The sequence below is a fragment of the Rhinolophus sinicus genome, linkage group LG10, assembly GCF_036562045.2.
Source record: "Rhinolophus sinicus isolate RSC01 linkage group LG10, ASM3656204v1, whole genome shotgun sequence".
NCBI classification, from domain to species: domain Eukaryota; kingdom Metazoa; phylum Chordata; class Mammalia; order Chiroptera; family Rhinolophidae; genus Rhinolophus; species Rhinolophus sinicus.
This window is the reverse complement of record NC_133759.1, coordinates 76972618-77000577: the sequence shown is the minus strand read 5'-3', so window position 1 is coordinate 77000577 and position 27960 is coordinate 76972618. Positions and strand designations below refer to the sequence as shown.

The 27960-nt window shown below is 58.5% G+C and overlaps 1 protein-coding gene across 7 annotated transcripts in view; it reads right to left on the bottom strand.

Annotated features, from left to right (window-relative positions):
- The window catches only part of TCF7 (transcription factor 7), a 31733-nt gene extending 5464 nt beyond the window's left edge, over positions 1–26269 (bottom strand). For 3 of the 7 annotated variants that reach the window (XM_074313511.1, XM_074313512.1, XM_074313510.1), the window contains exons 1-7: positions 25820–26269; positions 25579–25645; positions 24943–25067; positions 3922–4033; positions 3021–3108; positions 1475–1567; positions 214–333 (exon numbers count right to left, since the gene is read on the bottom strand). In XM_074313511.1, the coding sequence (XP_074169612.1) occupies positions 214–333; positions 1475–1567; positions 3021–3108; positions 3922–4033; positions 24943–25067; positions 25579–25645; positions 25820–26071 (857 nt within the window). In that variant the 5' untranslated portion in view covers positions 26072–26269. The remainder of the gene's footprint in view (positions 1–213; positions 334–1474; positions 1568–3020; positions 3109–3921; positions 4034–24942; positions 25068–25578; positions 25646–25819) is intronic. The other 4 variants (XM_074313514.1, XM_074313513.1, XM_074313515.1 and 1 more) reach the window with 3 other exon arrangements.
- Positions 26270–27960: the final 1691 nt, after the last annotated feature.

Here is a 27960-nt window from a genome sequence, read left to right as displayed (position 1 = left end):
ACTCCACCCTCTCCCTCCTGCTTCTGAGGATCAAACAACAGTGATCAGTGGCAAGAGCCACAAGACAGTTTGACCAGAGGCCTCTGGCCATTCTTGGAGCTTCCAGGCAGCAGCCTTGGGCGGGTGGAAGGAATGTGTATCCTGGCTGACCAACAGACGGGAGCCTGAGGCCTGCTCCCCTGTCCCCGCCCTCCCCATGGCCCTTCTACTCACAGGCTGCGATCGTAGGGCTGCAGCTCCTGCTTCCCTGAGGGAGGCACAATGGCCGGGTGGGGGATGGCTGCAGGGTGACCAGGTACGCCAGAACCTAGCATCAGGGATGGGTGGGTGAACCTAGAGGCAGGAGGAGAGGAACATGAGCCGGGTGTGTCCAGGCCAGACCTGTGGACACGCGCAGGCCCTCGTAGTACACACGGACAGGTCAGCAGGCCTGCATACAAGGACAGAGACGCATACAAATACCTGCTCCCAACACACTGCACAAACACTGCAAAAACCCACATGCCATTCCGGTGGTTACTAAGTCCTAAGTAGCTTTCAAATCTGTCCCCTTGTCACCTCCTGCCCTCACGAGCTCAGCCTCATGAGCTTGTGACTGCCCTGTGGGCTTCCGCACTCTTCTGCTTGCCTCCTCCAGGACTCTCCACACGGCAGCCAGTGACCTTTTATAAACACCCGAGTAGTGCTGGTTGAAACTGCCCCACGGCCCCCAGACCTGCATGACCATCCCTGCTGACATTTCTCGCCCCACCTTTTCCCATTTCCCAGCACTTCCCACCCACAGCCATCCCCAACTGATGCTGTTCCCTCTGCTTTCCCTGACCCGTCAGGTCTGGCTGGGGCCTCCTTGGGCTTCATCACCCACATGGCCCATTCAGCTGCTGGTGTGGTGTGTGTACCGCCTGCCCTGGGCAGGGAACGGCTGCTGAATGCCTCCTCCCATACTTAGCACGGGAGTGAGCTAAGGGAAGGGACACGTGTACACACACCTCCCACTTTACTTTCTTGTTGTTCTATGGACACCACTCTGCCCCAGGCTGCTTACACAGGTGTGGGGTCAGCCCCTAAGGGCCAGACATTGGAGACACCTGTAAAAGATGATGCCTCAGCTTGCGTGGAGCTCGGGATGCCCAGTAGAGTCCTGACTGGCCCTGCCCTCAGCAGGGATGCAAAACAGGTGAGTGCATACACACCTGCACACAGACTGACACATGGACAGAGGCAGGAGCTCAAGCACACGTGTGCGTGCACTGCCCCTGGCTGCTCTGCTGCACAGTGTGGCCTGGGCTTAGGCCTCTTGCACTCCCACTGGCTTCGTTCTCAGGCACAGGGCAGCACAGGGCTGCAGAATGACAGACGGACGGATGGACAAACGACTAGCACAGGGCAAGCACTGGCCTGGGCGTGGCCCTGTGTGGGCACTAAAGCCTGGGCAACAGGAAGCAGGAGCCTGGCTGCAGGGCAGGGGACTCACCTGGGGTAAGGGGCGCCAGGGGCTGCAGTGGGGGCAGGGAAGTGCTGTCTATATCCGCAGGAAGGGGACAAGGGGTAGAGAGGAGGGCTGGGCCTGTGGTTGGGAGAGACAGCTGTTAGCAGTCTGGCTACTAGCCAGATGTGGGGAAGGACTTCCCCAGAATGCTTAGGCCTGAAGCAGAGAAGAGGCAAATCGGCCTCTGCTTGGACCACTGCTGTGTGTGTTCTACACATCTGCCACCAGAGGGCAACCTGTGCTACATTATTTCCCTCTACAGGCTTGTACCAGTGCTTAAGGGGTAGAAATGGCAGCATTCTCTGGGGACCCAGCTTAGCAGGCCCCAGGTCCCCTCCAGCCTGCCTCCTGAAATGTCCTCGAAGTACAGGCTTGAAACCTGCCCTAGGGCCTTTGCACCCATTGCTAACACTGTCGGGACTGTTCTTCTGCAGCTCCGGTCATCCTTCAGGGCTTGCTTGGCTCGACCCTTTCTCCTGAGAGCCCCTGAGATCCCAAGCTGCATGTGGTGCCCCTCAGGGCTCCCACAGCCCCAGTCAAAGCACTGGTAACGGTGCCCTGTAATCGGCTCTCCTCTTGCCTGGGTTGTGCACGAGGCGGACTGAGCTCTGAGGGTGGGGACCTGAGGATTGCTCAGCGTCAGCAGTGCTGCTCTGTGCTCCGACCCCCACCTGGCACACGTCAGTCCTGGGGGTACTGGTGGGGGTGGTCCTGATTTGTATTCAGAGTGGAGCTTTGTCCAAAGAGAATCCAGAAATGGTGGGACGAGCTGAACATGGATATAGGGTAAGTGGAATGGGGCAGGTGGGCCTGAAGTTGGGCCTCTGGCCTGCCCTGCCTTCCTGGGAAACCAAGCTTTTCTGCTGTTGAGTGACTGCCCCAGGCCAGAGAGGCTAGAGACCTTCCCAGGTCACACTGCAGTTGATGAGCAAAAGGCCAAGTAGCCTGCCCTGCCGAGCCCCAACTCCAGACGAAGACAGGACTACTGACTCGAGGTCCAAGCAGACTGGCCAGGGGCTGGGGCTCAAGCAGGTACCATCGGGGCAAGGAGGGACCCTGCCCCTCAAACAGCTCAGCCAAGGAAGGGACCAGCCAGCAGTAGGCACTGGGGCTAGTGGGACGTATCCCTCTACCCATCAGGTGGCTGAGAATCAACAGCGTCTCCTGGCCGTTCATGCTGTCACCTCCTTGCTCAGGCCTACCTTGTCTTCCTTACGTACTCAGATGGCCCTGAGCAGCCCAAGGTTCTCCCATTCAAGTCTCTCAGACACTGAGACAGAGTTCAGGTGCGGCAGGGCTGGAACCAGGAGCCCAAAGGGAATGTGTCAGGCTTCCTGGGGAGTGGCTAGAGGCTGGCCCTCCCTGCTACCTACAAAGCCGGCAGCGGGGTGCTCGGCACAGGACAGAGAGGAGAGAGTTGGGGGATGCCATGGGCAGGCTGACTGGCCTTACTGTGCTAGGAGGAACACGAAGGGCAGGTATATGGGCTCAACCAGTGCAAGGTGCCCCTTCCCACTGGGCCCACACTCACCAGCTCACAGTGTGGGGGAGCTGTCCCATGCTGCCTGAGGTCAGAGAGTAGAAGCCGGAGAGGTCCGGAGTCTGCAGAGTCCTGTGCACTGCAGGAGGGGCCGGGTAAGTGAACCAGTGTGACCCGGAGGCCACAACCGCTGACGACTGCGTCCCAGAGCCTCCCCGCGCTGCGCTGGAGGACCAGACATGCTGCTTTGTGCAGGACTATCCCGCTGTGATAACAGCGCCCCATTTACAGGCTAGGGAACCAGGGCACAGGGCTTGGGTGCCTCCTGAGGACACTGGCTGGCCAGCGGCGGAGTGGGAGTCATTCAGGAACGGGACAAGGCCTCACCACGTCCTTGGCCTCTGCTAGTCTGCAACTGGGGCCTCTCTGCTGGGGGCTTTGGCCTGGCTTTCTGGGCAGGAGGCAGGCCCCCTAGTCTGGGGGAACCTGGCCTGTGGAGCCAGGGTTCTGCCCCCTCCCCCCACTTTTGAGTCAGCAGGTTTCCCACAGTCGACATTGGCTGATTTCAGAATGACTGCCTGAGGCTGAGGTGAATCAGCCATCACAACCACCACTTTCCATTTTCTCACTGGGGGGGAGGGAAAGGCTCTAAGTTTTATAGCTACCAGCTTTACACAGATGGCTGCTCCCGGACTGGCACCGGGAGGTCACTCAGAATGAGCTTCCTACCTCCAAAGGAAGCCTTCAGACTGACTTGGCACCAATTTCCTCAGCCCTCTGGTCCACTCAGGCCCCCCACACTCCCTCTCTCTGGCATGTTGGGGGGCCTGATTCTGTACAGTTCCAGGTTCTCAATTTGTAAAAAAGGGCCCCGCCCCCTGGCACCAGAAGCCAGGGACTTGGCACCTAGGCGCTAGGTCTCCTTGGGCGCGTCCCCATCCCAGGTCGGTACCTTGCTTCTGGTTGATGTCAGCAGGTGCAGATGTGGGGTGTGGGCTGCTGAAATGTTCATAGAGAGGAGAGAGTTGGGGGACGCCATGGGCAGGCTGACTGGCCTTATTGTGCTGAAAAACAAGAAGGGTGGGTGAATGTGGGGAGACCTGAGGAAGACAGAGCTGGGGCTATGCACACAGGCAGAGCTCGATGAACTGTGTGGGCAGCCCAACTGTCAAAGGAAAATGGGGGCAGTCAAAACCACAGACCTCACGGGAGGGGGCACACTCAAGGCAGCCTGTGTCCAGTGGTGCAGCTCTCCCGCCCCCCCCGCCCCCACCCCCGTGACTTTGACCAAGCAGCCCCACCTCACAGACAGCCTCTCAGTTTTTCTGTGCACTCAGGTGCAAGAGGCACATCTCCCCCGTCCAGGAAAATCTTCCTGCCTCCCAGTCTCAGAGATCCCTGATTTCTCGGAGTACTGTGGCTTGCTCACAACCTCTAGCCCCAAGCATCTGAGGACATGTCCTACCCAAGCACAGCCTGGAGAGCTTTCCTATCCGGTCCCCAGACTGGAGGTCTTGAAGCTGACCCTCTGTCCATCCCCTCAGGCTTAATAGGATTTGTTGACACAAGGAAGAGCCCCCTCAGGGAAGGTGGGGCCAGGCTCCCCCTAGGGCCAACCCACCCAGCCCCCGCACTTCCTGTTTCCTTAGCACCGCAGGACTCTTACTTTTCACACCAGTCACATGGATCTGTCATGAGATGACTCAGGCAGAGAAGGGGGCTCCCCACGACCCAGCCACGGGGAGTTGCTACTCGGAGCCAAAGACCAGCTCTGCCTGTCCTCAGCGCACACCTGGAGACGTCAGCTACCACTGAGGTTCAGCTTCTACTCAGAAAAGTCTATCTTCTGTGGGGATGCTGCTGGCTGGGAGCAGAGCCCAGTGACTTCCGCACCACGGCACAGAAGAAACGGGGTGTCTTTGGGGCAAGACAGTAATGGCAGGCTGTGGCCTGGGCGCCTTCCATCCTTCGCAGTGGGTGAAGTTTCCCACTGGGTGACTTCAGCCAGACTCTTGAACATCTCTGGGCTTCAGTTTCCTCTCCTGGGTAATGGCTGGGGTTCATGACCCCCTATCACCAGGTGTAGGGAAGGTTAGGGGCAGCTCATGGTGGCAGACCTGGCACAGGTCCCTTGGCACTGGCTGTCAGGACCCCCTGCTGCCATCTTTCCCACATTCCTGCCTCCAGGGGAGCTGAGGCTAGGCTACAAACTGCACCCTTCCCCTCAGGGCCTGGGGAGGGTGCTGACACTGCGTCCTCTGTCCTCTGCTAGTCCGTCTGCCCAGCAGGAGCAACCTTACAGTGATACCAGGGCCAGTCAGCCTGCCTTGGGCCTCAGGTGGACGGCCTGCAGTCTCAATAGCGGTGCTCCTCTGCAGCTGGTCTCCACCTGGCTGGGAGCACAGCTCCGTCCTAAGCCTGAGGCCTCCCTTCTGACTAGAGCCCCCGCCCCGCCTGGCGGCCTCCTGGGGCAGGGCAGGCTGGCAGCCCTGTGGGCCCTGGGCAGGGCAGGGCTCCCCACCATGAGCTTGAGGAAGAGCGGGCCGACCACGTGCAGACCCTAGTTCGAAGTGTGGCCTTCAAGGACTTCATACGTGAGCATCCATTTCCTTGTCAAACAATCACAAGGTGGTTGTGAGGATAAAGCAGGCAAGTGCGAAACAGCTCAGCTACTCAGATTAGGGGATGAAGGAGGAGCACGTCAGAGCCCCTCACGCACAGGTGTGGGGGAAGCGCCGCCGTGCTCCCCGCCTCCGGTGCCGGCCGCACAGGAGTACGCTGCGGGTGTTGCCGGGAGGTGGCAGGCACTCCTGGCAGCATCACCTGGGGAGGACGAGGACAGGACCACGGCGTCCCCAGGCCCTGGGTGCTGTGGCTTCCCTGTTGCCTGAGCAAGCTGGGGAGGCTCATGCCACTCGCAGGCTTTTCCTTTATCCCCAGCACTAACGCCAGATGCCACGGTGACAGGCTGAGAGTGCGTGGGAGTGGCAGGTGGGGTGTAGGATCCTCAGGCCTGCAGGTGGCTGGCAGGCAGAGCGGGCTCGTGAATCCGTCACATACCGAGGACCTGCCACATGCCAGGCACGGCGCCCTGCACTGTAAGCCCAGGCTCATTCCCACCAGGGTCCCAACAGGCTGCCATCTGTCTCCCCTGTAAATGCCCCCGAGCTACCACCTCATGTTTCACCCCCTTGACTATAGACCCCAGCAGAGCTGCCCCCACTCACTGCCTGCAGTTCTCGGCTCTCGTCCTCTCACCAACCCAGCCAGTCTCTGCCCTTTCATTTCACCGGCTGACTTGTCAAGGAGCCCAGTGACTCGTACATTGTTGCTGAACAACGTGGGCAATTCTGTCTTCCTTTTACTTGACATCTCGGCAGCCTTGGACACAATGGATTTCTCCCTCCTCCTTGAAAAAGTTTCTTCCTTAGCTTCCAGAATGCTACACTCTCCTGATTTTCCTCCAACCTCACAGGCTACTCCTTTCTCAGCTTCTTCTCTCCTCATCCTCTTGCTGACTTGACCTGAAATTGGCTCTCGGATCTTTACCTACCCTTACTCCCATCCAAGCTCACGTCTTTAAGTGTCTTCATCAGAAGACTGTACATTTGTATCTCCAGCCCCCACTTCTCCCAGAACTCCTCTCCAAATGCCCACGCAGAAACTCGCCTGAAAGGTCTAAAATACTACTCGAACTCAGCGTGTCCAAAGCAGAACCTCTGACTTCTGGCCTCAAACGCTCCTCTCCACCTTCCTCAGTGAATGGCAGCTCCATCCTTCCAGTTGCTCAAAGGTTTGGGAGTCATCCTTGACTTTTCTTTCTCTCTCACACCATTCAATTTGTCAGCAAATCTTAATGGCTCCACTTTCAAAATGTATCTAGAATCCACCCACTTCCTCCTCCCTCCCGGTCCCCCCCCCCCAGGCCAAGGCAGTTGCTTCTCACCTGGATGAAGCAGCGCCCCCTGCCCCGCCATCAGGCCTCCATCCGCCAACCTCATCAATCAGACCATGTCATTCCTCCGCCTGGAGGCACCAGCAGCCTCACCGGGGCCTCCAAAGCTCTACATGCTCAGGCCCCCACTCCACTTCGAACCCCGTTACCCTGCCCTCTGCTCCGTGCTCGCTATGCCCAGGACTTCCCATGGGTGCTTCAGCCTCCAGCCTCCTTCTCCAGTCACTCCAGGAATCATTTTTAAGTGTGCCATGATGTGAAGTCGGTTGGGAAGCCCAGCTCTAGGCTTGCTGACCTTTGCATTGACCTTGTCACTACAGGCTCCGGGGCCAGTCTGCCCCTTGTAAACTGAGGATGAGAATATCAGCCATGCCTACCTCACTGATCACAGAGGCAAAACTTCTGCTGTAATCCTAGAATTTGGGGGAGCAGGAGACGAGGGCCTATGAAGGTGGGAAGCTTTCTGGAAACCTCGGGGGCCTTTTCATCCTGATAGGTTCCCAGCACAGTGGCAGCCCTGCCCAGGCTTCATGGCAGCCAGAGACGGACTCCCTTAGAAACCTGCGACCCTGGTAGCAGGCATCCCACCATTCCCCACCTGAAGGCACAAACACCTGGAGCCACAGCCCAATAGGTAGAATGAACACCCTCCACAGGTCCCTCCAGACCAGGGGACTTTCGAGTCTAATCTGCTTCAGAGAAGGCCTTGCCATCTAGCCCTGGCTCTGGCTCACTGGACCTCAGGGCTGTAAGACTGGCTGCAGCTCTGTCCCTGGAAAGTCTTAGTAGCAGAGCCTGGGGTCCAAGGTGCCAGCTCTAGGAAGGCAGTCCAGAGTCCCACTCTGCCCACAGCGAGGTTTCTCAGCAAACCACCCTCCCTGAGGAGGGCTAGCTTTGGCCAGGAAGCCCTGAGAGAGGGCTAGAGCTGACCCTCTTGGCCGTAATAGTTAGTCCCAGGTTGCAGCACAGCTCAGGCCAGGCCTAGGAGACCGCAGAATCCAGCTGAGACTAGACTCTGGCCTAGTACGTATGGGCATGACAGGCAGTGGGGAGGGGCGGGGGCACTGCCTGGTGGACAAAGGGCTCATCCTGCAAACAGGAGTCTGCAGCCAAACCACAGGAAAGGTGCCAGGTGGGCAAGGGTTGGGCAGAGAGCCTGCCGGCAGCTGGAGGCCCCGAGGTGGCCAGGCCTCCAGGCCAGGGGGCCGAGGGCCTGACCAGTCAGTCCTTCTCACGTTCATGCAGGCTGCCCTTCGGCCTCCCTCCCCGCTGCCTCCGTGCCTGGGGATGGCAGCCAGGGGGAACCGTCTATTCAGCCAGTGGAACGTCCCGCTCTACGGCCTCAGCACAAGGCTGTCCAGGGCCAGGTTGCCCAGACAACAAAGAGGGGTCGCTTAAGGCTTGGTCGTGTGTGGGAGCCCAGTGACGGAGCTCCCTTCCGCTCCTTCCCGCTGGTGACTGTGCCCGGCCTCCAAGGAAAGGACCCTGAGCATCTCGATGGCACCGCGTCATCTTCCTTCCCTCTGAGTGCCGAGTGCTGAGCAGAGTGGACACTCAGTGCCCACAGCTTAGTGGAGGGAGTGTATACATGCAAGAAGGACACAACAGCTGTCCATGCTCCTTGATCAGACACCCCGGGGCCCCGTCCCCGTCCCCCTGCCCCCCCGACTCCAGGATGGGTCCCGGACTCCGAGACCCTGGGGCCATGTGGCTAGTCTCAGCAGAGCTGCCCTTCCTGCTCTTCCCCAAGCCGACCCAAAAGCGACTGTCCCAAAGGTGGGCCTCCTCCGCCTGGGGTATGTTCGTTAGCCCATGCCCGGAACCCCCTCACTCTGGTGCCCCAGCATGCCCTCTTGCTGAGCAGACTGGACCCAGGAAGGGGCCCAAGGGCAGGGCTGGGCCAGCAGAGGTGGAAACGAGGGACTCCTGAGGTAGGTCTCCTCTGCTCTGAAGTTGAGCCTGGGCCTGGCTGGGCTGCCCCCGCCTCCCCTCCTCACCCCCTCCTCCACTTCCTGCAGGCTCAGGTGAAAAATAAACACAGTCTGCATTTTCCCTGCAGACCGCAGCAGCGGTCTGCTTGCAGGCTGTGTGCACCGAGAGCCCTTGCCACCGCCAACAGAGAAACTCCCTTGCCTCCGACGGTTGACTCTGAAAACCCCCAAGCGCTTGAGCCCCACAACACTTTCCCAGCGAAGAAAGTTGCTGCTTCCTCTGGCCTCAAGCCTGAGGTTGGGGGAGCATGTCAGGCCTGACCAGGCTTTCCCGAGAAGGCCTCCTGTGGTAGGGGGCTGTGCCAGGAGAAACCCATCCATCCGCTCCCACCCGCCACACATGCACCAGGATTCTCCTTGATCGCTGTTGGCAGACACATTCAATCAGGAGGTATTTACTGAGCTCCTACTATGTGTCAGGCTGAGAGCAGCATCTGCTAATGACAGCTGCGTGTTTACCATGTGCTAAGCATAGTTCTGAGCACCTTACAGTTTAACTCACATACCCTTAAACTGAACCTATGGAATAGGTACAACTACTATCCCCATTTGATAGATGAGGAAAGTGAGGCACAGAGAGGTTATATAGCTTGCCCACGGTCACACAGCTAGTAAGTGGCAGAGCTGGGATTCCACCCACTCTACTGCAAAGGTCCTGTGGTTCTCATAAACTGAACAAGGGGAACAGGGGAGGGGGTTCCCGTCCTAAACCCAGTCTCTTCCTTTCTTCAGCCTAGCTGGTCAGAGTTACCAGAACCAGTGCTTCTCTGACCCTAAAAATGCTCCAGCAGGTTCTGGGACCCCTGGGATGGGGCTTCTGGCCACACCCCCTGCCTGCCAGGGCTGCTGGCACCAGGAGCCCGCCTGATGGCGACCATTGGACGCGGCCCCCAGGGCCTTAGGCCACATCTCCCCTGCTCACCATCGCACAGCTACACCCCTGCCATGCTCAGCCTCAGGCCTGCTCTTCTCCTGCCCAGGTGCCCAGCTCTTGTTTCTTAGCACCTCTACCCAGCCCTTTCTCCCTCTCCTCACAACTTTCCATACTTCCTCCTGCTGTCTGCAGACTGGCTTCTCATTCTGACTTCAGTCTAACAGTCACTTCCTTGGGAAGGACTGTGACCCGAGTGGGGTTCCACCAGCCCAGCAGGCAGAGATGCCCCCTTGCGCAGAGGTCAGCCTGGGGGTCCCGGAAAGCAGACTCGGCTTGTGAGTCACTGCTGCCTGTCCAGATTCTGTCCTCAGCACGTTCACTACGACTCGTGGAATAAAGGCCCCTAGGACTCCTGCATGCCTCACCCACTCATCTGCCACGGAGCTGACTCCAGTGTCTCAGCTACTGGCTCCTGGGGGTTTCCGATGCCTTCTCTGGAGCTGGGGTGAGGCTCTTGGAGACAAGCCCACAGAAGGAGTGGCAGACCCACACCTCAAGCCTCACGTTCCTTCTGGGGCAGAGGCTGACTAGACAGGAAGGTAGACTATTGATAGTTATTGTTCTGCCACGTGCGGAGGTGGCAAACTGAATCCTGTAAGTGCCACATGTGACAACCAATTTGAGGCTGGCATTACCCTTCCCATTGTACCATGATAGAAGTGAGGTTGAGAAAGTTGTCTGTAGTCACACAGCCCCCCAACAAGTCAGTGCTGGGGGCCCCTTTATGGGCTCTCGGGGTCTTCAGCGACGCCAGGGAACCAATCTCATTTTTCCCCTCCTCTCACTCTGTGCTTCAGCCACTGAGGGCTGCTGGCCGAGGGCCATGTTCCCTCTGCCTGGAGAACTCGCCCCCGCTTGGCTTAGCCAATTCCCATCCATCTTCCAGGCATCATCCTAGATGAGACTTCCTTCTGGAATCCTTTCCTGCCCTCCCTGTTCGAGCAGGGGGTCCCCTGCTAAGGACCGCTGGCTCTAACACTGACCTGGCTTTGCTGTACTGTACACCTGTCTTCATGCCCTCCCTGAGGTGTCTGCGATTGTACCCTGAACTGTTTTTTACATAAATTAAAGCCGGGCTCTCAAAATTGGGTGTGTAGTAGTACAGGTGGGTGGGGCCCTCCCAGTGTGAGCCAGCGTTTAGGGAAAATGTGGCAGCACTGGACAGCACCCGGGCTGGGGTGGGGGCTGGGCACAGGGTCACAGCAGCACACAGGCGGGGAGGAGGGGACACTGCTTGGACTCAGGGACATCCTGCCTGGCACCTGACATCCCAGGTCTCCTCCTACCCCATCTTCTCCTGCCTGTAAAGTTTGGGAGTCAGCATAACCAGGCAGGGGTGGCTGGTTAGCTCCGTTGGTTAGAGCGTGGGGCTCGTAACATCAGGGCTGCCGGTTCGATCCCCGCATGGGCCGCTGTGAGCTGCGCCCTCTACAACTAGATTGAAACAACTATTTGACTTGGAGGTGATGGGTCCTGGAAAAACACACTTAAAATAAATAAAAATTAACAAAAAAAGAATGACCAGGCACAGTCAAAGCCAGGTCCACCACTAGTTCATATGGTGCCCTTGTGCTAATGAGAAAAAGTGCCCCTTCTTCTAGACAGACACCCAGGCCCATGCCAGCACACATGGATGGGGGAGGAGCATAATGCAGGCTGGGTGTCATCTCCTTGGCCCAGGGGCCCTCTACCCCCGCTTAGTGGCCCTGCTCAAAAGGTCCCCACATTGCCAGGCTCCATCCAGAGCCCAGCCCTGGCCGTCTACTCTGCCCTCGATGCGTTCCTCCAGGCTCCTCCCTGAAACAGGGCCCATCAGGCAGCCCCACAGCTCCCTCGGACCTCTGTGTCTGGAGCTGACGTCTACTGTCCATCACCATTAAGCACCACTTGCTTAAGTGCTAAGGAATCTGTCCCATTGCTGAGTGGGAAGCTTCCCTAAGGCCTGAGACCATGAGGATGAACTTCCCAGAGGGGAGCAGGCCCCCAGACCTTTCAAAAGGGACTCGCCTGTCTGTCAGGCAGGCCTCGATTTATGGGCTCCTGCAGATCTACCGCAGCGAGGTGCATGCCCTTTTATCCCCAACCCCCGCTCTGGGCCCTGCTGCCCAGGACATGGTGCTCTCCTGAGGATGGCCCGCCAGCTCCCCGCCCACAGTGTGCTGGACACCTTGTGCCAGACGCCCACCACAGAGCACGGAGCTGCGGCGGGATGGCCCGGTGAGCTGGAGGGCTGGGGGATGGCTGGACTACACCCTTGTGGACCAGGAGGCTTTGGTCCCGCCTGCCAGCAGAGCTGTTGCCATGGTTGTGCAGAGCCCTGCCAGGTGCGTGTGGCCAGTCCATCAGATAACAGGGCCCTGCCACAGCAGAGGTGAAGACCGGAGTCCCTGCATGCAGCCTTGGCAAACCACAGGCCTGCTCTAGACCCACCCAGCCCCGAGGCACCCTCGGAGCTGGCTGAGCCTCACTGAGCTGAGTGGCCTGGCCCACGGCCTCCCGTGGTTTCTATGCATTCGTTTGTGTTTTCCTTCCTCCTCTTTGAGGTGAACGCCCCTCAGGACAGGATGTTTTTAGAGGAAAATATAAGCTTCCGGGAGCTGTTGCAGCTGAGCTGCGAGCTGATGCTACAACACACTGTCTGGGGACTCTGCAGCAGCCTGGGGGAGCCCCCCGCTGAGACAGTCACTCACCCAGCTCGCCCGCAGTGCCCGGCCAACCAGGAGCCCGCCGTGGGCTGAGGCAGTCCAGGACACGTCAGAGCAGTAGGGCAAGCAAGGCTCTGGGGAAGGAAGCATTGGAGGGACTTAGAGGCTTTATTCCCCTGGGAGCAGAGTCATGTGGCTTTGTAGAAAAGGCAAGAAGAAAACGGCAGAGGTGCAGACTCAGAGATGGCAGCCCCCACCCACCCCAGCCTGCTGTGTGCCTAGCACGCAGCGGTCCCTCCCCCACAGGAATCCCACCAGCCTTCCCCACCGCTGTGTCGTGTGTGTGCAGACTTCGCAGAGGAAGAAATGGAAGCTCGGAGAGGTTCAAGGACTCGTTCAAGGTCTCCCGGCAAGTAGTGCCAGATCCGGGTTTGCATCCAGCCCTTGGGTTCCTGGGCAGAGATCTTGACCCCTCAGTGACAGACCTCCCAGGCCAGCTGGCAGTGTGCCAACATGGACACAGGTGAGGCCCGGGAGCCACGTGGTCTCCCGATTCCTTTCTCCCCTACACTGGCTCTCCAGGCCACTGGGGAGTTGGGAGCACCAATTTTGCCAGCAACACCCTGCCAAGAACGTGGCTCTGATCCCCACCTAGCCCTATGTGAAGGGAGCCTTCACCCCGTCCTCGTAGGAGGGGATTTGGGTTCTCAGTCCTAAATGACTAAAGGAAACCTGAGAGGTCATCTTCCTGCACGGTCTGGCCCGTGCTCTCCCCTTCCACGTGTGAGAAGCAGGGATGGGACAGCCACTGGCAGCAGGGGTGGCTCTCCCCAGGGCTTGTCTAAAAGGGTAAGAGTGCCACCTAGGAATGAGAGCTGGGACAGCCCTGCCAGGGCCCAGAGGGGTGGAGGCTAATGGTCAGCAATGGTGCGAGGGTGGGAGGGAGCAACTTGGAGATCTCATCCCCCGTCTGGGCACTGCATTCCTGCCAGCCTCGGGGGAGCAAAGACAAGACGGGGTCCCAGAGCCACCTGGTCTGTCCAGCTGCCTGCACCAGCCCCAGGAGGACGCTTCTGGCTCGGGGTCATGGATGCTCACACGGATCTAACCCGTGCAGCTACTGCCAGTTAAGGCCCTGGGGGCTCGGCCTGGACTCAGGCCAATGGTTTAGCTGAAGGGAATGAAGGCAAGGAGTGGAAAGGAGCTGCTGGAGGCTTCAGGCCCCAGCGAGCTCCCAGCCAAGCCCCTCAGCGTTGTGTAAGCGGGGAGGGCAGGGCTGCTCCAACTGCCACAGGGGCCCTCTTGCTAGAGTAGAGCCTCCTAACGAGGCTGAGTTAAGGGGTCCCCAAACCACACCAAACAGCTCTTACAGATATACACCTGGGTGTAACAGTATAAAAATACAAGGGAGAGGGCAAAATGCCAAATTCCTAGGGGTGAGGTGTGGGGAGGGATGAGGCGGGGAAGCCAAAGGGACCCAGCTGTAGCTCTAAAACCCCTTTTATCAAAAACGAGCGGACACATGTTGCCTAAGCAGCAAGGTAGCCTGGTGGTAAAGGCAGGGAACAGAGGTAAATGCCTGGGTTCAAGTCTCTCGAACAGTCCTTAGAAGGTGCCAGTTTCTCCGTGCCTCAGGGGCCCCATCTGCACAATGTCCACATCTCATGGCACTGATGTCAGGATTAAGTGAGTTCATAATGACAAAGGCAAGCATGTCCCTAGACCAAGGCTTTTCAGGAAAGCCAGCCTTTCTGTCAAGCTGGGGCCGCCGGCCCCCGGTTTCCTCTGGACTGCTGCCCGACTGCTGTTGGGCCTGACTGCTGAGCTCCTGACTGGCCCTCGATGACCAGAGGCAGGGAGCAGGAGGCAGAGGAGGACAGTGATACAAAGAGAAACTGCTCTCGAAATGCCCAGGGGCCTGGCAGGCAGCTCTGATTCCCAGCTTTCCAGTTGGTGGGAGCGCGGCAGGGGGCACACTCGGGGGAGCCCTGGGCTTCCCCAGTCCAGCCGTTCTCAGTGACTCAGGGCCTAGAAAACCCTCTAACCCCACCCCAGACCACACAGAGGAGGGCACCTTCCCCAGAGAGGTCCAACAGTGAGCTCTGAGCTAAGCTAGGACCAGGCGCTGTCCTTGTCATGTATCAAACCTGATTCAATCTTAAATGTCATTTATAAACACTTTTCCAGGTAACGTTTATTCTGGAAGCCCTGGTTCCTGCCTCCAACCAAGAAACACAAACTTTCTGGCCCTGGGATGGCTCTCACTAGGGCCAGGCGTCCAGTGAGGAAGGGTCCAGCCCTGACCCAGACCCAGAACTATGAGGCCACACCCAGCGGGGGCCGTGAGGGCTGAGTCTTTCCTTGGAGCCAGAGGATTCCAGCTGGTTCCAGATCATAAGCCCAACAGGAGTGGGGTAACGCTCAGCTTCTCCGCCTGCAGTGCCCGTCTCCACACATTCAAGAGCAAAGGGCCAGAGCAGTGAGGAGCATGGGCTTTGAGATCAAAGAGACCTGAGTCCAAGTCCTGACTCTGCCAGGTACTCGCACATTCTAGATTAACCGCTCTAAGCCTCAGTTTCCCCGTCTGCAAAATAAGAGAACTACAAGTATCTCCTTCCTTGGCTTCTTGTAAGGATCTTGATATTGGAATTAAAAACCCCTGGCACAGGAGGCCTGGCACTCGAAGTTCTAGACACATGCGCTCCTGCTGTGGCTGTGCCTCTTTCAACAGCTGTTTACTGAGCACCTACCGTGTGCCGTGCCCTATGCTGGGCACTGCGATTCCAGCACTGAAGAGGACACATGTGGGGACACATGTGGCCCAGGCCCTGCACATCCTCGCCAGCCCTTTTGATCTGAAACAGCATCCCTGAAACCACACCTCAACATTGCCATCAACCCTGCGGCCAAAGCCATCCCAGCTTCATCTGTCCCCACACCCTGTGGACTGTGGTCACCCCCCAGCCCCACCCATGGGGTTGCCCACCACAGCTGGGTGGCTCCTGGGCTGCACATTGATTCAAACCCTGCCAGCAAGCTCTGGGGTGGCTGCCGCAGCCTGGCACACACTCAGTGGCCACGCCGCCTGGACCCCCGGCTGTCCCCACCAGAGACCTCAGTACTGCTGCAAAGCTCTCCCCGGGCTGCCTCTCTCAGCGTCCCCGAGGGCCCACCCACCCTCTGCCTGCCTGGCCACCGGGCAGCCACAGAGCCATCTGATTTGAATGAAACTTCAAACTTAATGACTTTCATGCTGGTTATTTAAAACGCAATGTAATTTTCTTAAACACCCTATTATTTCCTTTGATAGCTACAAAGCTTCCCCCAATCCCATAAGCATGTTTATTTTTAGGGAAAAGAGTGGTTTGCAGTTGGTCATGGAGACCATAGGGAGAAGGAACCCACAGAAAGCAGGGCAAAGAGTCAAGCCTAGCAGCCTGGCCGCCCACAGCCGCCCTCCCTTCCTGCTGGGCGGGCGCTCCACCACCAGCACTGGGTCCTGGGCAAGCCCCTGCCCTTCTCACACCAGCACATTAGCCAGTGGCCCTGCTGTCCAGCATCTGACCGGAGCCAAGGCCGCTTTTCCTGCTCCCCCTCCACAGGGCCCTGTGTCCTCATGGTAAGATGGCTTCAGTGGCTTCCCATGAGCTTCTGTCCCCTGGGCATTCCAGGCTTGGATGGTGCTGGGAAGACAGTCCTTGGGGCCACCAATCACCCTCGGCTGCCTCCTCCTGGCTCCTCCAGACAGGCTGCCCTGGGTAAGGCCTTGGGGCCTGAAGCTCTGACCAGCTAGATGAGATCTGTGCTCAGATAAAGTGCCCCCAGGCAGTGGCTGCCCACGCTGGGAGGGTGGGTGGGTGTGGTGCTGCCAGTTGGGGCTCCCTGGCAAGGGAGATGGCCTAGTGGTGGGTGTGCGTGCAGAGGTCAGTTGAGCCTCACCAATGCGGGGCGTCTTCTGGGAGTGACTATTTTTAGATCCCAGGCTTTCATGTGGCCGAATGATGTGGAGTTTACAAAGCATCTGTAATGCGTTTCAGATGGCGGCCCAGCAGACAGAGAGGCTGGGCCTGCTGCCACCAGAGCCAGGTCAGAGTTAGTCAGAATACCCTGAGCCTGGACTCCTGTCACCTGTCCCTCATTCCCCACCATCCCTTCTTGCCTGATGAGGAGGATGGCCCTGAAGCAGCCCTTGCAATGCCCAGCAAGCCCACCTGAGGCCCAGCCAAGCGGCAGGCCCCTGCAGCCAATACTAACTGAACCCGAGACCCTTCAGGGCCAGGGGGCCCCACCCCCACTTTAGAGGAGGAAACTGGGACCTAGAGAGGTTAACAGATTTGCTCAAGGTCATACAGCCAGAGAGGTGGCCCTGGTGCCCTGGCTTCCTTCTCCATCATGACCCTGGCCTCAGAGGCAAACAGGGTTTTCAAGGAAGAGACAACCTGCCACCCCCGGCTAGGCCAGCGCAGACGTGCAGCCCTACGTGTGCCAACCCCACTGCCCACTGCTCCCTGGGGCCACAGCCTGCCCACCCATGCCTGCAGCCACCGCCGTACACCCGTCCTTTGGAAGCAAATAGTGCGGGGCCCAGACAGCTCTTGTCCTGGGAGAAAGAATTGGTCGCTCTAATGGGGGGTGAGGGGGACAGAGGAGCTTCTTTGGCTTCCTCGGATCTCGGGGGAGCTCTGGCTGTGGAGGTGGCCATGGCATGAAGGCTGTGTGTCACCAGCCTCCCTCTGGGCTTGAAAGCCATGTCTGCTGACACAGCTCAGGCAGGCAGTCACCATGGGTGGGACAGGCTACCCGGGCCGCCTCCCCAGAGGAGAGGGCCGGACTCACGCCCTTCTCAGCCCCACACCAGGTCAGGGCCCCTATCCAGCAAGGGACAGTCTCTCCACCCACCAGGGGACTGAGCCAAGAGGAGCCCCATGTTCCACAGGATCAGAAAGGGCCAAACCCTCTGATCAGAACAAACCCACCCAGCTGCAGCTCAGAGACTTCCTGTGAGCCAAGGATGATGGGGGCCACACCTTTTTAAGGGAGGGAGGCGGCACCCAGGTCCGAAACCCAAGCACCATAGGTCAGCGAGCCAAGGCAGCAAACGGCCTGAAGGAAGAAGCTAACAAGGTCCTGGGTTCTCAGAGCTGCCCCTCCCCAGACTCCTGGGAGCTGGGAGTCCTGCTAGAGACACGCTCATGAGAGGCGCTCTCTGCACCCTGGCTGACTGCTGGGGTTCAGTTCCCCTCAGTAAACAGGGGGCTAAAACCCTGGACTTAGGACCCTGGAGAGAGAGAGACTGCGAGTCAAATGAAATTATACGCAATGGAAACTTCCATTTCTGAGGCCCTCCTGCCTTGCGCTCGCCAGCGCGCTTAGGTCTCCCCGAAGCCTACCCCCTTGTACTGCTCCAATCACCCCTGTACTTTCTAGCGCCCACCCTGTTCCAGCCACAAGCTCTGCCTGCCTGGCCCTCCATGTCCAACTCAAACCATCTGCTGGTGGGCACCCCCTGCCCATCGTGCTGCCCACACCCCGCATGTGCCCACGAGCCCCTCCCAGGCTCCGGAACCAGCAGGGCCTGTGCACGAAGGTCACATGCTGGGCCCCGGTGTTGGCCCCCCCTCTCCAGCCTCACCTCGTGCCCCTCATAGACCTGCGCTTCAGGCCGCCCTTCCAGTGACCAAGAACATACTGATATCTGCCTCACCCCTCAGCTCAAGCTGTTCCCGCACACCTAGAGCATTCTACCACTCGCACCTGCACAGACCTCCCTTTCAGGAAGCCTTCCTGGCTGCCCCCCCCCCCCCCACTGGCCTCTCTCCCTCCTCAGCGCCTTTATCAAACTTGGGCAGAACCTCCAAGTCAATTCTGAGCCTCCAGGAGTCTCTGCCTCACCTGCCAGGATAGCCCTGGGAGGGCAAAGGCGGTCGCCCTCTCTGCGCTGAGCCAAGGCCAAGCATCCCAGTGCGCGTGGGGAGCTCAGTAAACGCCAGCAGGATCTGGACCCAGGATTCTGGGTTTAGCAGGCAAAGGGCGCTGACTGGCTGAGGGAGGGGGCGCGTGACGGGCTCCAGTTCAGCCTCGGCTTCAGGAGCACCCCGCCCACTTGGCTCGGCATCCTTCACAAGGGCCACTTTCATAGGGGCTTCCACTCAGGAAGCACCTACTATGTGCCAGGGACTTCACATACACTATCGCAGTCCATTCCACAGTAACCAAGGAGGAAAGAACCCTCATTAGCCTCAGTTTTAGATGGGTAAGGAAACTAAGGCCCACAGGGCTTAAGAAACTTACCCAGGGCCACTCAGCCAAGGACGGGCAGATATGGTGTTTGAGGGTGGACCTTCCACCCCTCTAAGGGGCCTTGGACAAGTCCCTTTCCTGAACTAGTCTTACTGTCCCCACCTGCAGAAAGAGGGCTGTTACCCGAGGATCTGGGCACTGCCGTTGGGGGAGGAGGGCCCTGTGACCTGATAAAACACCTGTTTCCTCCAACGGAGTCTTGTTTGTACACAGCGGCAGGAAGCAGCCAGTCACAAGGTACGAGGGAGTGTGACTGCATGGCTTCAGGACTGCAGTGCCGGGGGGGCTCAGCAGACTGGCTCCCCTGCCCCTCCACGGGGCTCTCTGCCCACCCTGGTCGAGCTTCACCTCGTTGGTTATTCGACGTGAAGACAGTGCCTCTGTAGTCCATTCTTAAAGCTCAGCTAAACCTCGTTTCTTGCAGGGGTCGGGTGGGGTCTCAGGAGACCCAGGAGGGCATGGGCGGCTGGCAGCCTTGGGGAGGGGCCACCAAGCCCTCCCCAACTTCACACCTGCCTCTTGGGGCACCTGGGAAGGTGGGCAGAGATGGTATGAATGCCCCCATTTGACAGCTGTGGAAGCTGGCCTGGTGAAACCCTGGTAGGGCCAGGGGAAGAATACCTGGGTCCTAGTGACCAACCCAGGGCTTTCAGCCCTTCTACCCTGCTGAGTTAGAGAAGTGGGCAGGTGGCCTGAAAACTGCAGCCCCTGGGGACAGGGTGGGACAGAGGTCTGCAGGACGAGCCTCCCTCCTGGTGCTTTCCTGGCCCTGTAAGGCATCGAGGGGGCACTCATACCCCACCTGGGGTGCTGCTGAGGCGGGCTGCAGACTTTCCAAATATTGCAGCCAGTATCACGCAGCCTCCCAAGTCAAAAAAGAATGCAAGTCAAAGGAACTTCTAAGCCCCACTGCCACCACAAACCTACTAAATGAACAACAAGAGAGGGAAGTCCACGTTGGCCAGGCTCAGGCTTGCACAGACCCCGCAGGAAACTGGGCCCGCAGGGAAGCAAACGCCGGAATTCTTCCTCCCTCCTGACCCCGTAATTCTCCTTGAACACTGTGCTCCAGGAAAATGGCAGCTGAGGAGTGATTTGTACCGAGCATCATTCCCACTGGTAAAGAAGGCAAACTATGAGCAAACTTGAAGCCACATGAGGGACACAGTCCACAAGAGGGATAAACCCAGACGCTGTCCATGGGCAGTCAGGGGGGCACTGCAAACACGCACCCTCACACCCAAGGAAGCACGGGGCAAGACACGAGGGCTGCATACAGGCTGCATGAGCAAAGGTCTTAGGATGGCTCAGAGGCCAATGACCACATGGGTCTCTTCCCTTTTTTTTCTTACAAAACAGCTTAAGCCCCCAGTATGGGAGTCCACGCGGGCCTACCAATGGCCCCAGAGGAGCCAGGACAGCAAGGGAGAAAGGATCAGCCATGGCCAAAGCCCCACCCCGAGTCCAGGCCACGCCAGCACCTTCCTGGGCACCTCCTGTCCTCACTCAGACTCTGGAAGGAGGGCTCACCACTCCCCGTGTAGATGAGGACACTACAGCTCACAGGTAACTTCTGACAGACGGGCTACCTTTGGTCTAAGCATGGCAAGTGCATCATAAAGCAGTGCCAACTGCTTGGCCTGAAGAGCTGCCAGGGCGGCCGAGGCAGCCAAGGCCCAAGGGCACGACAGAGGGCACCACTCGAATGGTCAGAGGTCTCGCTGAGGAAGTGACATGTGAATTAAGCCCTGAATAAGGAATGAGAAGGTGGCGGCCAAGTGAAGAGCTGGGGAAGAGACTTCCCAGCTGAGGAGACGAGGGCAAAGGCACTGAGGGAGGGAAGACACTCGTTGGCTGTAAAGCACATCACGGCACTGGCGGCTGCTATCGAGGGAGCGAGGATGAGTATGGTGCCGACAGGGAGGGCTGGCCACCCAGGCACTCGGGCTGTGCTGAGTGGCTTGGACTTCACTCCAAGAGCAATGGGAAGCCATTGCAGGAGTTAAGCAGCAGAGAGATGGGATCTGAGTTATGCTTTTACAGGACCCATTTGGCTGCTCCGTGGAGCCTGGATTGGGGGTTAGGGTCGGGGTTCGGATGCAGAACAAGGCAGGGGCAGGGGGAGCCTAGAGGAGGCTGTAACTGCCATCTGGGTGAGGGATGGCGATGCTTGGGTTTGGGGGTGCTGACTGAAGTGCAGAAGTGGATGACTTGGGATGTCTGGAGGGGAGCCCAGTGCCTGCCAGGCCCGTCTGCACCTGTCGGACAGCTGCACCTTCAGGAGCTGCTCAGCAGACCCGCTTCCACAGCCCAGGCCCAGGCCAGCTCTGCCCAGGACACCCCCAGCCAGACCTTCTGCAACTCCACTCCTCTGGCCAGGAAGGCATCTGAGGCAGAGGCTGGTTCTGGTCCAGCTGGGTGCCCAGCCTGTGCCAGCCTCCCTTCTAACAAGCTTCACTCCAACCAGTGCTGGGGAGCAACCATCACCAACCCTCGTCAGCAAGGCTGTGCAGCGCTCTCTGAGGGTGGAGGACGGTGGAGGCTGGGTGGTGCATCTCTGCAGAGCTCCCTGGATAGGCTGCCCATGCGTCAGCAGCACTTCCTTCCTCTGAGTCTTGCTCAGACCCTCACCTCCTATCCTCCAGGGCTTGGTGGTACAGGCTTACCTGGACCTCACACCTTGGAGTCAGGTGACATAAGCCCATGGCTAGGAGCCCCAGCATGAGTCCAACGATTCATTCAACTGGTCTCCCCTACCCTGTAGCTGATGCCTGACCCCTCGCTTGGGGCGCACCCCGGGCAGCAGGAAGGCTGTCAGACAAAGGGAACAGTCCCAAGTGCCTACAAGAGTCAAAGACTCAGCCTTTTCTTTTTTTAAATACTGAGATGTAATTCACATACTATAAAATTCACCATTATAAAGTGTACAATACAGTGGCTTTCAGTATATTTACAAGCTTGTACAACTGTCCCCACTGTTCTCCAGAACCTATTCGTCACCCGAAAAAGAAACCCTATAGACAGCAGCAGTCACTCCCCAGTCCCCTCTTCTCTCAGCCCCTGGCATCCACTCATCTGTGACCTGTCTCTATGGATTTGCCGATCCTGGACATTTCATCTAAATGGCAAAAGGCTCAGCAGCCTTCCAGGCCACAGGTTCCAAGTGGAGCCCAAAAGAGGGACCAAAAGAGCGACGTGGCCTCATATTCTTTTTGAGATGAGGATTTGCAGACCGCCAGTCCTGCATATCCAAGAGCCTGGGTTTCCCTAAGGAGCGATGTCTTACTCATCCCTAAAGCCCCTCAAAGTCTTGCCCAGAACCAGCCCACTGCCCACCTCCCCACCCCATCCCCACCCAGGTTTCAGAGCGAACAAAACAAAACAAAACCAAAATAAGCAGGGGCTACTGCTCTAGACGAGTAACTGTCTGCAAGCCCACATTAGATGCCTGACAAACATCAGTCATAAAATAAACTTTGACCTAATTCCCCTTCCCCAAAGGGAGTTTACAAGAAGCCAAGTACCAAAAAGAAACAAACTTTTTGGAAAAGGAAACCTGCCTCTGCCTAGTGGCGGTTGTGAGGTTGTCACTTGGCCCATTGCTCCTGGCTGTTTGAGTATGGCTGTTCTGAGGGGCCCAATGTGGTCACCACATGGGGGCATTCCACCCATACGTGGACAGAGCGGACAGAGTCGATCCGCGCCATGGATTTCCCTCAATGTCTAGGGAAGCGATTGGCCTTGAGTTCCTCAGCATAACTGCTGACCATTTGGATTTTCTCAGAGGCCCAGTTCTTAAGGCCCACGGCCAGGGGCTGGGCAGCAAATCATCTGTGCCCTGAAGATGGGCTCAGGAAAGCCCAACTTTTGGAGAAAACCTCCTCAGGGCCGCTGCAAGGGGCTTCTGACCCATGTTAAGAGTACCTTTTTTGATTTCAGACACATGAACCTTGAATCCCATGATAAATGTGCTCCCAAAGCAAGGGATCAATCAATTTTGCTTTTTAAAACCCAACTGTATTTTAAATGTTGTTACAACTCTTCGCATAACACAAGCAACCGTTCTTACTTGCTATTTGCTTATAACTATCGAGTTTGCTTAAAAGAGGCTCTACTACATTCATGCATATCTTCCGCACCCAGTGTCACCCCAACTTAGGCCCTTGCCTCTGTCCTTGTCAACACCCACTGGAGCAGCTGGCACCAGGGCACAGAAAGTCAGCGCCAGAGCCTGTCCTGTGTTCCCAGAAGCCAGCAGTGGGAGGCTGCAGCTGGCTGGGGAGGAGGATCGGGGGATTCATCCTAAGAGATGGTGCAACATGTAGAAATGCACCCGCTGTAGTGTGAGCAAAACCCCAAAGCTAAGAAAAAATAAATGATCCAGGCCAGGGGAATGGTGCTGGGGCCGTGTCGCTGCCCCCCTCCCCTTTCCTGACTGCTAGAGTTGGTCCTCCATCCGCCTCCTCTTTGACCAGTGTGAGTGAAGACACCAAATGGTTCCATCACCACACCCCTAGAGAACGAGGCCGTCCCTCTCTGGGCTCTCTCCCACCACTTGCCCACGCCATGAAAGGAACTCAGAAACACTGCTTTTCCTGCAGCACTGTGAAGTCTCAAGAAGCTGGAAGGGAGCCCGCCCTGCTCAGCCTGTTCTCAGGCCCAGGCCTTTTGTCTAGTCACGGCTACCACAGTGCTCTCAGCCCCTGACCAGCAAGCAACTCACCTGCCAGTAGTTTGGCAGTGGTGGGGCCTGTCAACTTGGCCCCAAATAGAAGGGTTTACTCTTTGGAGGGGGCCCAAGAAGCATCTTTGTTAAGCATCTGGAGTGGAGGTCTCTGGGGAGAGCTACTCCATTAGGTGGAAAGGTCAGTGGACAAACCCTCTCCCAACAGACTTGGAAGGAAGCAAACACCTCATAGATGGAGCCAACCAAAAGCAGAAAATCAGATAGATAGAACACTCATTCAACATGCTCCTTCTACGAATGAGAAAATGAGGGTCCAAAGGGCAAGGCCCTCATTTCCTGAGTCAGCAGTCTACCAGGCTTTCCATCCTGGGTTTCTGGAGAGAAGCCTCCATGTCTTCTCACTTTCCACTAAATTCGGCATGAAACAGCTCTCAGAACCAACCCTCCTCACTCCGGATTGGAAACAGTCTGGCAGTCACCCTCCTCCCTCTGGGTGACCCCACCACTAGCCATGTGAGTCTCCTACCTGCACTGGGCCTACATTTGCATCCAACACCACCCACCAGAGTCCCCCAAACCTTTTATGTACTCTAGGAGCTCTCACCTCACCCCCAACTTGGGCCACCGAAGGACAATCTGAAACACTAATCTGAATTTTGTTTCAGTGCAGCTTTACTGCTCCAAAGCACTCAGAATAGGCCCTTCACATTTGAGGTCAACTGCACCAATGGGCAGAAAAACATGGTTTGTAACGATCACGACATCTTTACAAAGCACTGGGTACTTAAAACATACTTAATTTGCAAATTCATTCAACAGGCTCCTTAACAACACTACTGATTTGAAACACCTCTGCAAACCCTTCCTGGTGCGTTTGAGACCAAGCCAGCTTCATAAAAACCCACTTTCCATACATGTTCAGCATCTTTCTCTGACAAGGAAGGGTGCAGTCATGCCAATAAGGACAGGACAAGTAGAGCATGTTTCTCACCCCCCCCCCCCCAGGAGAGCTGAAGCCCATCAGCTTTTCTGGCGGTTCCTCTAAGCACCAACGCTTGGGGCATTGGGCTTTTGGGAGAAGGCTAACTACAAAACTCAGAGCTGGGACCACACTACCCACGGCCACCCTCGGGAGCGTGGGGGTGGTGTGGTTTCAGCTCAAAAGTTCTCCGAGAAGACCCCACCCCAGCATCACTTAGCACCAGGACAGGGCCTGCACCTGCTTGTGAGAAAGCGAGGAAGACAAGAGCCGACAGCTGGCGGGTACCCTGGGCCATCCCTCCTGCCTTCAGCCAAGTACTCTGGTTCAGCTCCCCTTGCGCACCAATGGGAAGAGAGACCAGAGCAGAGTTCTCACCCATCTATTTTGTTGTAGGCAAAAGTCACTTCGTGCCCACGCCTCACGTACCTGGTCAAGGAGGCAGCAGGCACAAGGCGGGCTGGGCTGCAGGGGCCACTTACCAGTGGGGGTTGCGGCTGGGGGTGCTGCCCTGCTCCGGAGGGGGGTGGGTAGTGCATGAGCAGATTGAAGGCAGAGTAGACGGTGTCTTTGTACATGCCGCTGGCGCACTCAGGGGCCTTCAGGCCTGGAAAAACCACAGCTGGGTCAGACACGCCAGCCCGGGCGACTCGGGCTAGACTGTCTGCTCTCGGGAGAAAAAAATAAGAATTGCTAAGGGGACGCCTTCAAGTTCGTGACTTGAGAAGGTACGGGCTGGGGGTGCAAGCAGTGCCAGGTTTTGTCCCAAGAACCCTGAGTCCAGGCCTCCCCCAAGCGGCCCCTACTTGACTCCCACCCTGCCTGGCGGCCAAGGAACCTCTGCCAAGGCTTTCTCCTCAAGACAGGGGATTAGTCAGTCACCTGGGCAGGAGGGGAGGCGGAGATGGCGGGGGTCTGTTTACTCCTATAAAGGTCAGGGCACCGGAAGTGACTCGAGCCCGGCGGCGCCCGGGAAACCCGCCCCCCACACTCCCACCCCCTCGGTTTTACCGCCTCCTGGAGCTGTAGTTGTTGGGGAGGCAGCACCTCGGCCCCCTCCCTCCCATGGAGGCCGGGGCCTTGGGGGTGGAGGGGAGCCAAGCGGTGCAGAAACTCACCGTCCTCCAGAGGTTCTGGAAGTTTGTCGGGGAAAAGTCTCTGCGAAGTATGTTCCCGCCCGAGAGCCTGCGGGGAGATACACAGGGGCCGTGAGGGGCGCAGGGAGAGCTGGGGGCCAGGGACAGGAGGGGTTCTGAGGGATGGAGACTCCGAGAGCCGCGGGAGGGAAGGGTGGGTCAGCGCGAGCCGAGGCCCGATCGGCGGCCAGAGGGGAGGAGCGGTGCGCAGGCCGGCGCTCACCTCCGCCCCGACCTCGGCCTCGCCGCGGGCCCCTGCGCCGGACCCCGGGACCCCGGCGCCGCCGGCCGCACCCTCGGACTCATTGACTAGCGACGACTTGAGCTCGGCCAGGTCGCGCTCGGGGCCCGCGGCGTTATCGCGGCTCTTGTCGTCCTGCTCCTCGCCCTCGTCCTGGAAGGCCAGCAGCTCGTCCGGCGCGCCGAGGTCGTCGCCGCCGCCCGCGCCGCCCCCGCCCGAGTCCAGCTGCGGCATGGTGCGCTCCGCCCGCGGAGGCGCGGGGCACGGGAGTGAGGGGCGCGAAGCCGGCCCAGGAGGCGGCGAGCCCGGAGTCCGGACCTCCGAGCCCGGAGCGCGGGCTGACTCCGCCGGGGCGGGCTGCGGGCGCGGGGCGCGGGCTCCAAGCTGAGCGGCTCCCAGAGCTGGCGAACATCAAAGGCACCGCCGGCTGAGTCGGGGGGCGGGGCGGGGACGCCGGGGGCGGGTCTGGACGGGGGGCGGGGCCAAGTCGCCCCGCCCCTCCTCTCTGGGGAGAAGCCACGACGCGCCCAGTGGGCATAGTCTTAAAGGGCTCGCTCTCCCTTGCGTTACCCCAGTGATGTGTTGGACGAGCCTAAAAAGCATCACCTTTTTCCTGAAATGCTGGGACTTTAAAGGAGATAGCGAATCCCCTTCCTCACCTAGTGATTCCCGCCCCGCGCCCAGGTTTCAACCCCAACTGCGGAGAGTGCAGGTCCCCTAGGCTCTTGAGGCGATTTGGAACAGGAGACAAGGTGTGAACTGTGTCTATCTCCGGGCCCAGTACGTCCTGGGCTGGGAGCTGGAAGCCTCCTAGAGCTTGGGGCTGCTCGGAGGCTGTGCCCAAACCACAGATTGGCAGGTTAGGCCCCCTCAAAGTCCTATTCTCCAGCTTTAAGCCAATCTAAGACCTCTTTCCAGGCTGCCCACTCACAGCGCGAACACAAGCGTATACTCGTCACACATTTATTGAGCGCTTGTTGCATGCCGGGCTCATACAGCACACATCAATGAGGGCCTCTCAGCCATGTGACGGCTCCGAGGCGCGAACAGCCAAGTGGACGAGGAGGAAGGACCCCGCCGCCCCATGGGGTCACGCCCTTCCCGTCCCACGACTCTCCCAACTCAATTCCACACCTAGAACCTGTGGCCCCGGGATTCCAGGCTTCAAGCAGACAGGTGGGCTGCGGGTTTCGGAAGAGATGTGGGTCGTGCGAAGCAACAATACGGGAAGTCGCATTCCCGAAGAGCCCATTGACTCCAAACCTGGTGCGGGGGGTGGGGGGTGGGGGCTCGCAAGATCCGGGATGCAGGGTGGACAGCCGGCGGAGCGCGGGAACCTGGGCCAGCTTCCACTGCATCTCTAAGGCACCTGGGGTCAAGTCCACGCAGGCCTCCACGGCATGCTTGGCCTCGTCTCAGCATCTAGGAGAGACACCCGCCCCTCTGGATCGCAGTGCAGCAAACCGCAGCCCCCAGCAGGTTTCTGTGCTGGATTCTGTGTAGACGTTCCCTTCTCTCCCGAGAGCAATTGGGGCAGAAGGTATTTGGGAAGGGACAGTGTCTTGGATGCTTCTCCGGCTCAGAGTAGCACAAGGACCCCTGGCTGCGGCGCAAAGCCAAACGGAAGAGGGCCACGCCGCCCCTCTGGGTCCAGGTCCAGCCTGGCTGGCTGCGGATCAAAGAGCCAAGGCCGTCCTTCTCCGCGTTCAGATCCTATCTGCGCCAGCCCAGCGGGGCGCCTCGGCCCCCCACCTCAGGGCTGGAGTGCCCTCTTTTCCTCCCTTCCGGGAGTTGAGGGGGGTGGTGAGCACAAACACTCAATATGGTGATGGAGATGTGGGGAAGACCCTGCCTGTTAGGTCCCCCCCCACACCCCGTCTCCTTTTCCTGGTATAAGCTTGCTGCTCAGTCTTACCTCAGCCCTTGGGGAGGGGGGAGGACTCCTGCTAGACTTGGCAGAGTCGGGAGGGAAGAGGGTACAGGAGGAGGGACCCACGACCTTTCCCCACCTAAACCCCAGAGGTTTTAAGTTCTGGCTTCCAGATGAGCCTCCTCTGGGAAAGCTGAGTGGGAATGGGGAGCTGCCTAATCCAAAGGTTTTGGGGGTCCTCCTGCATTTGAGG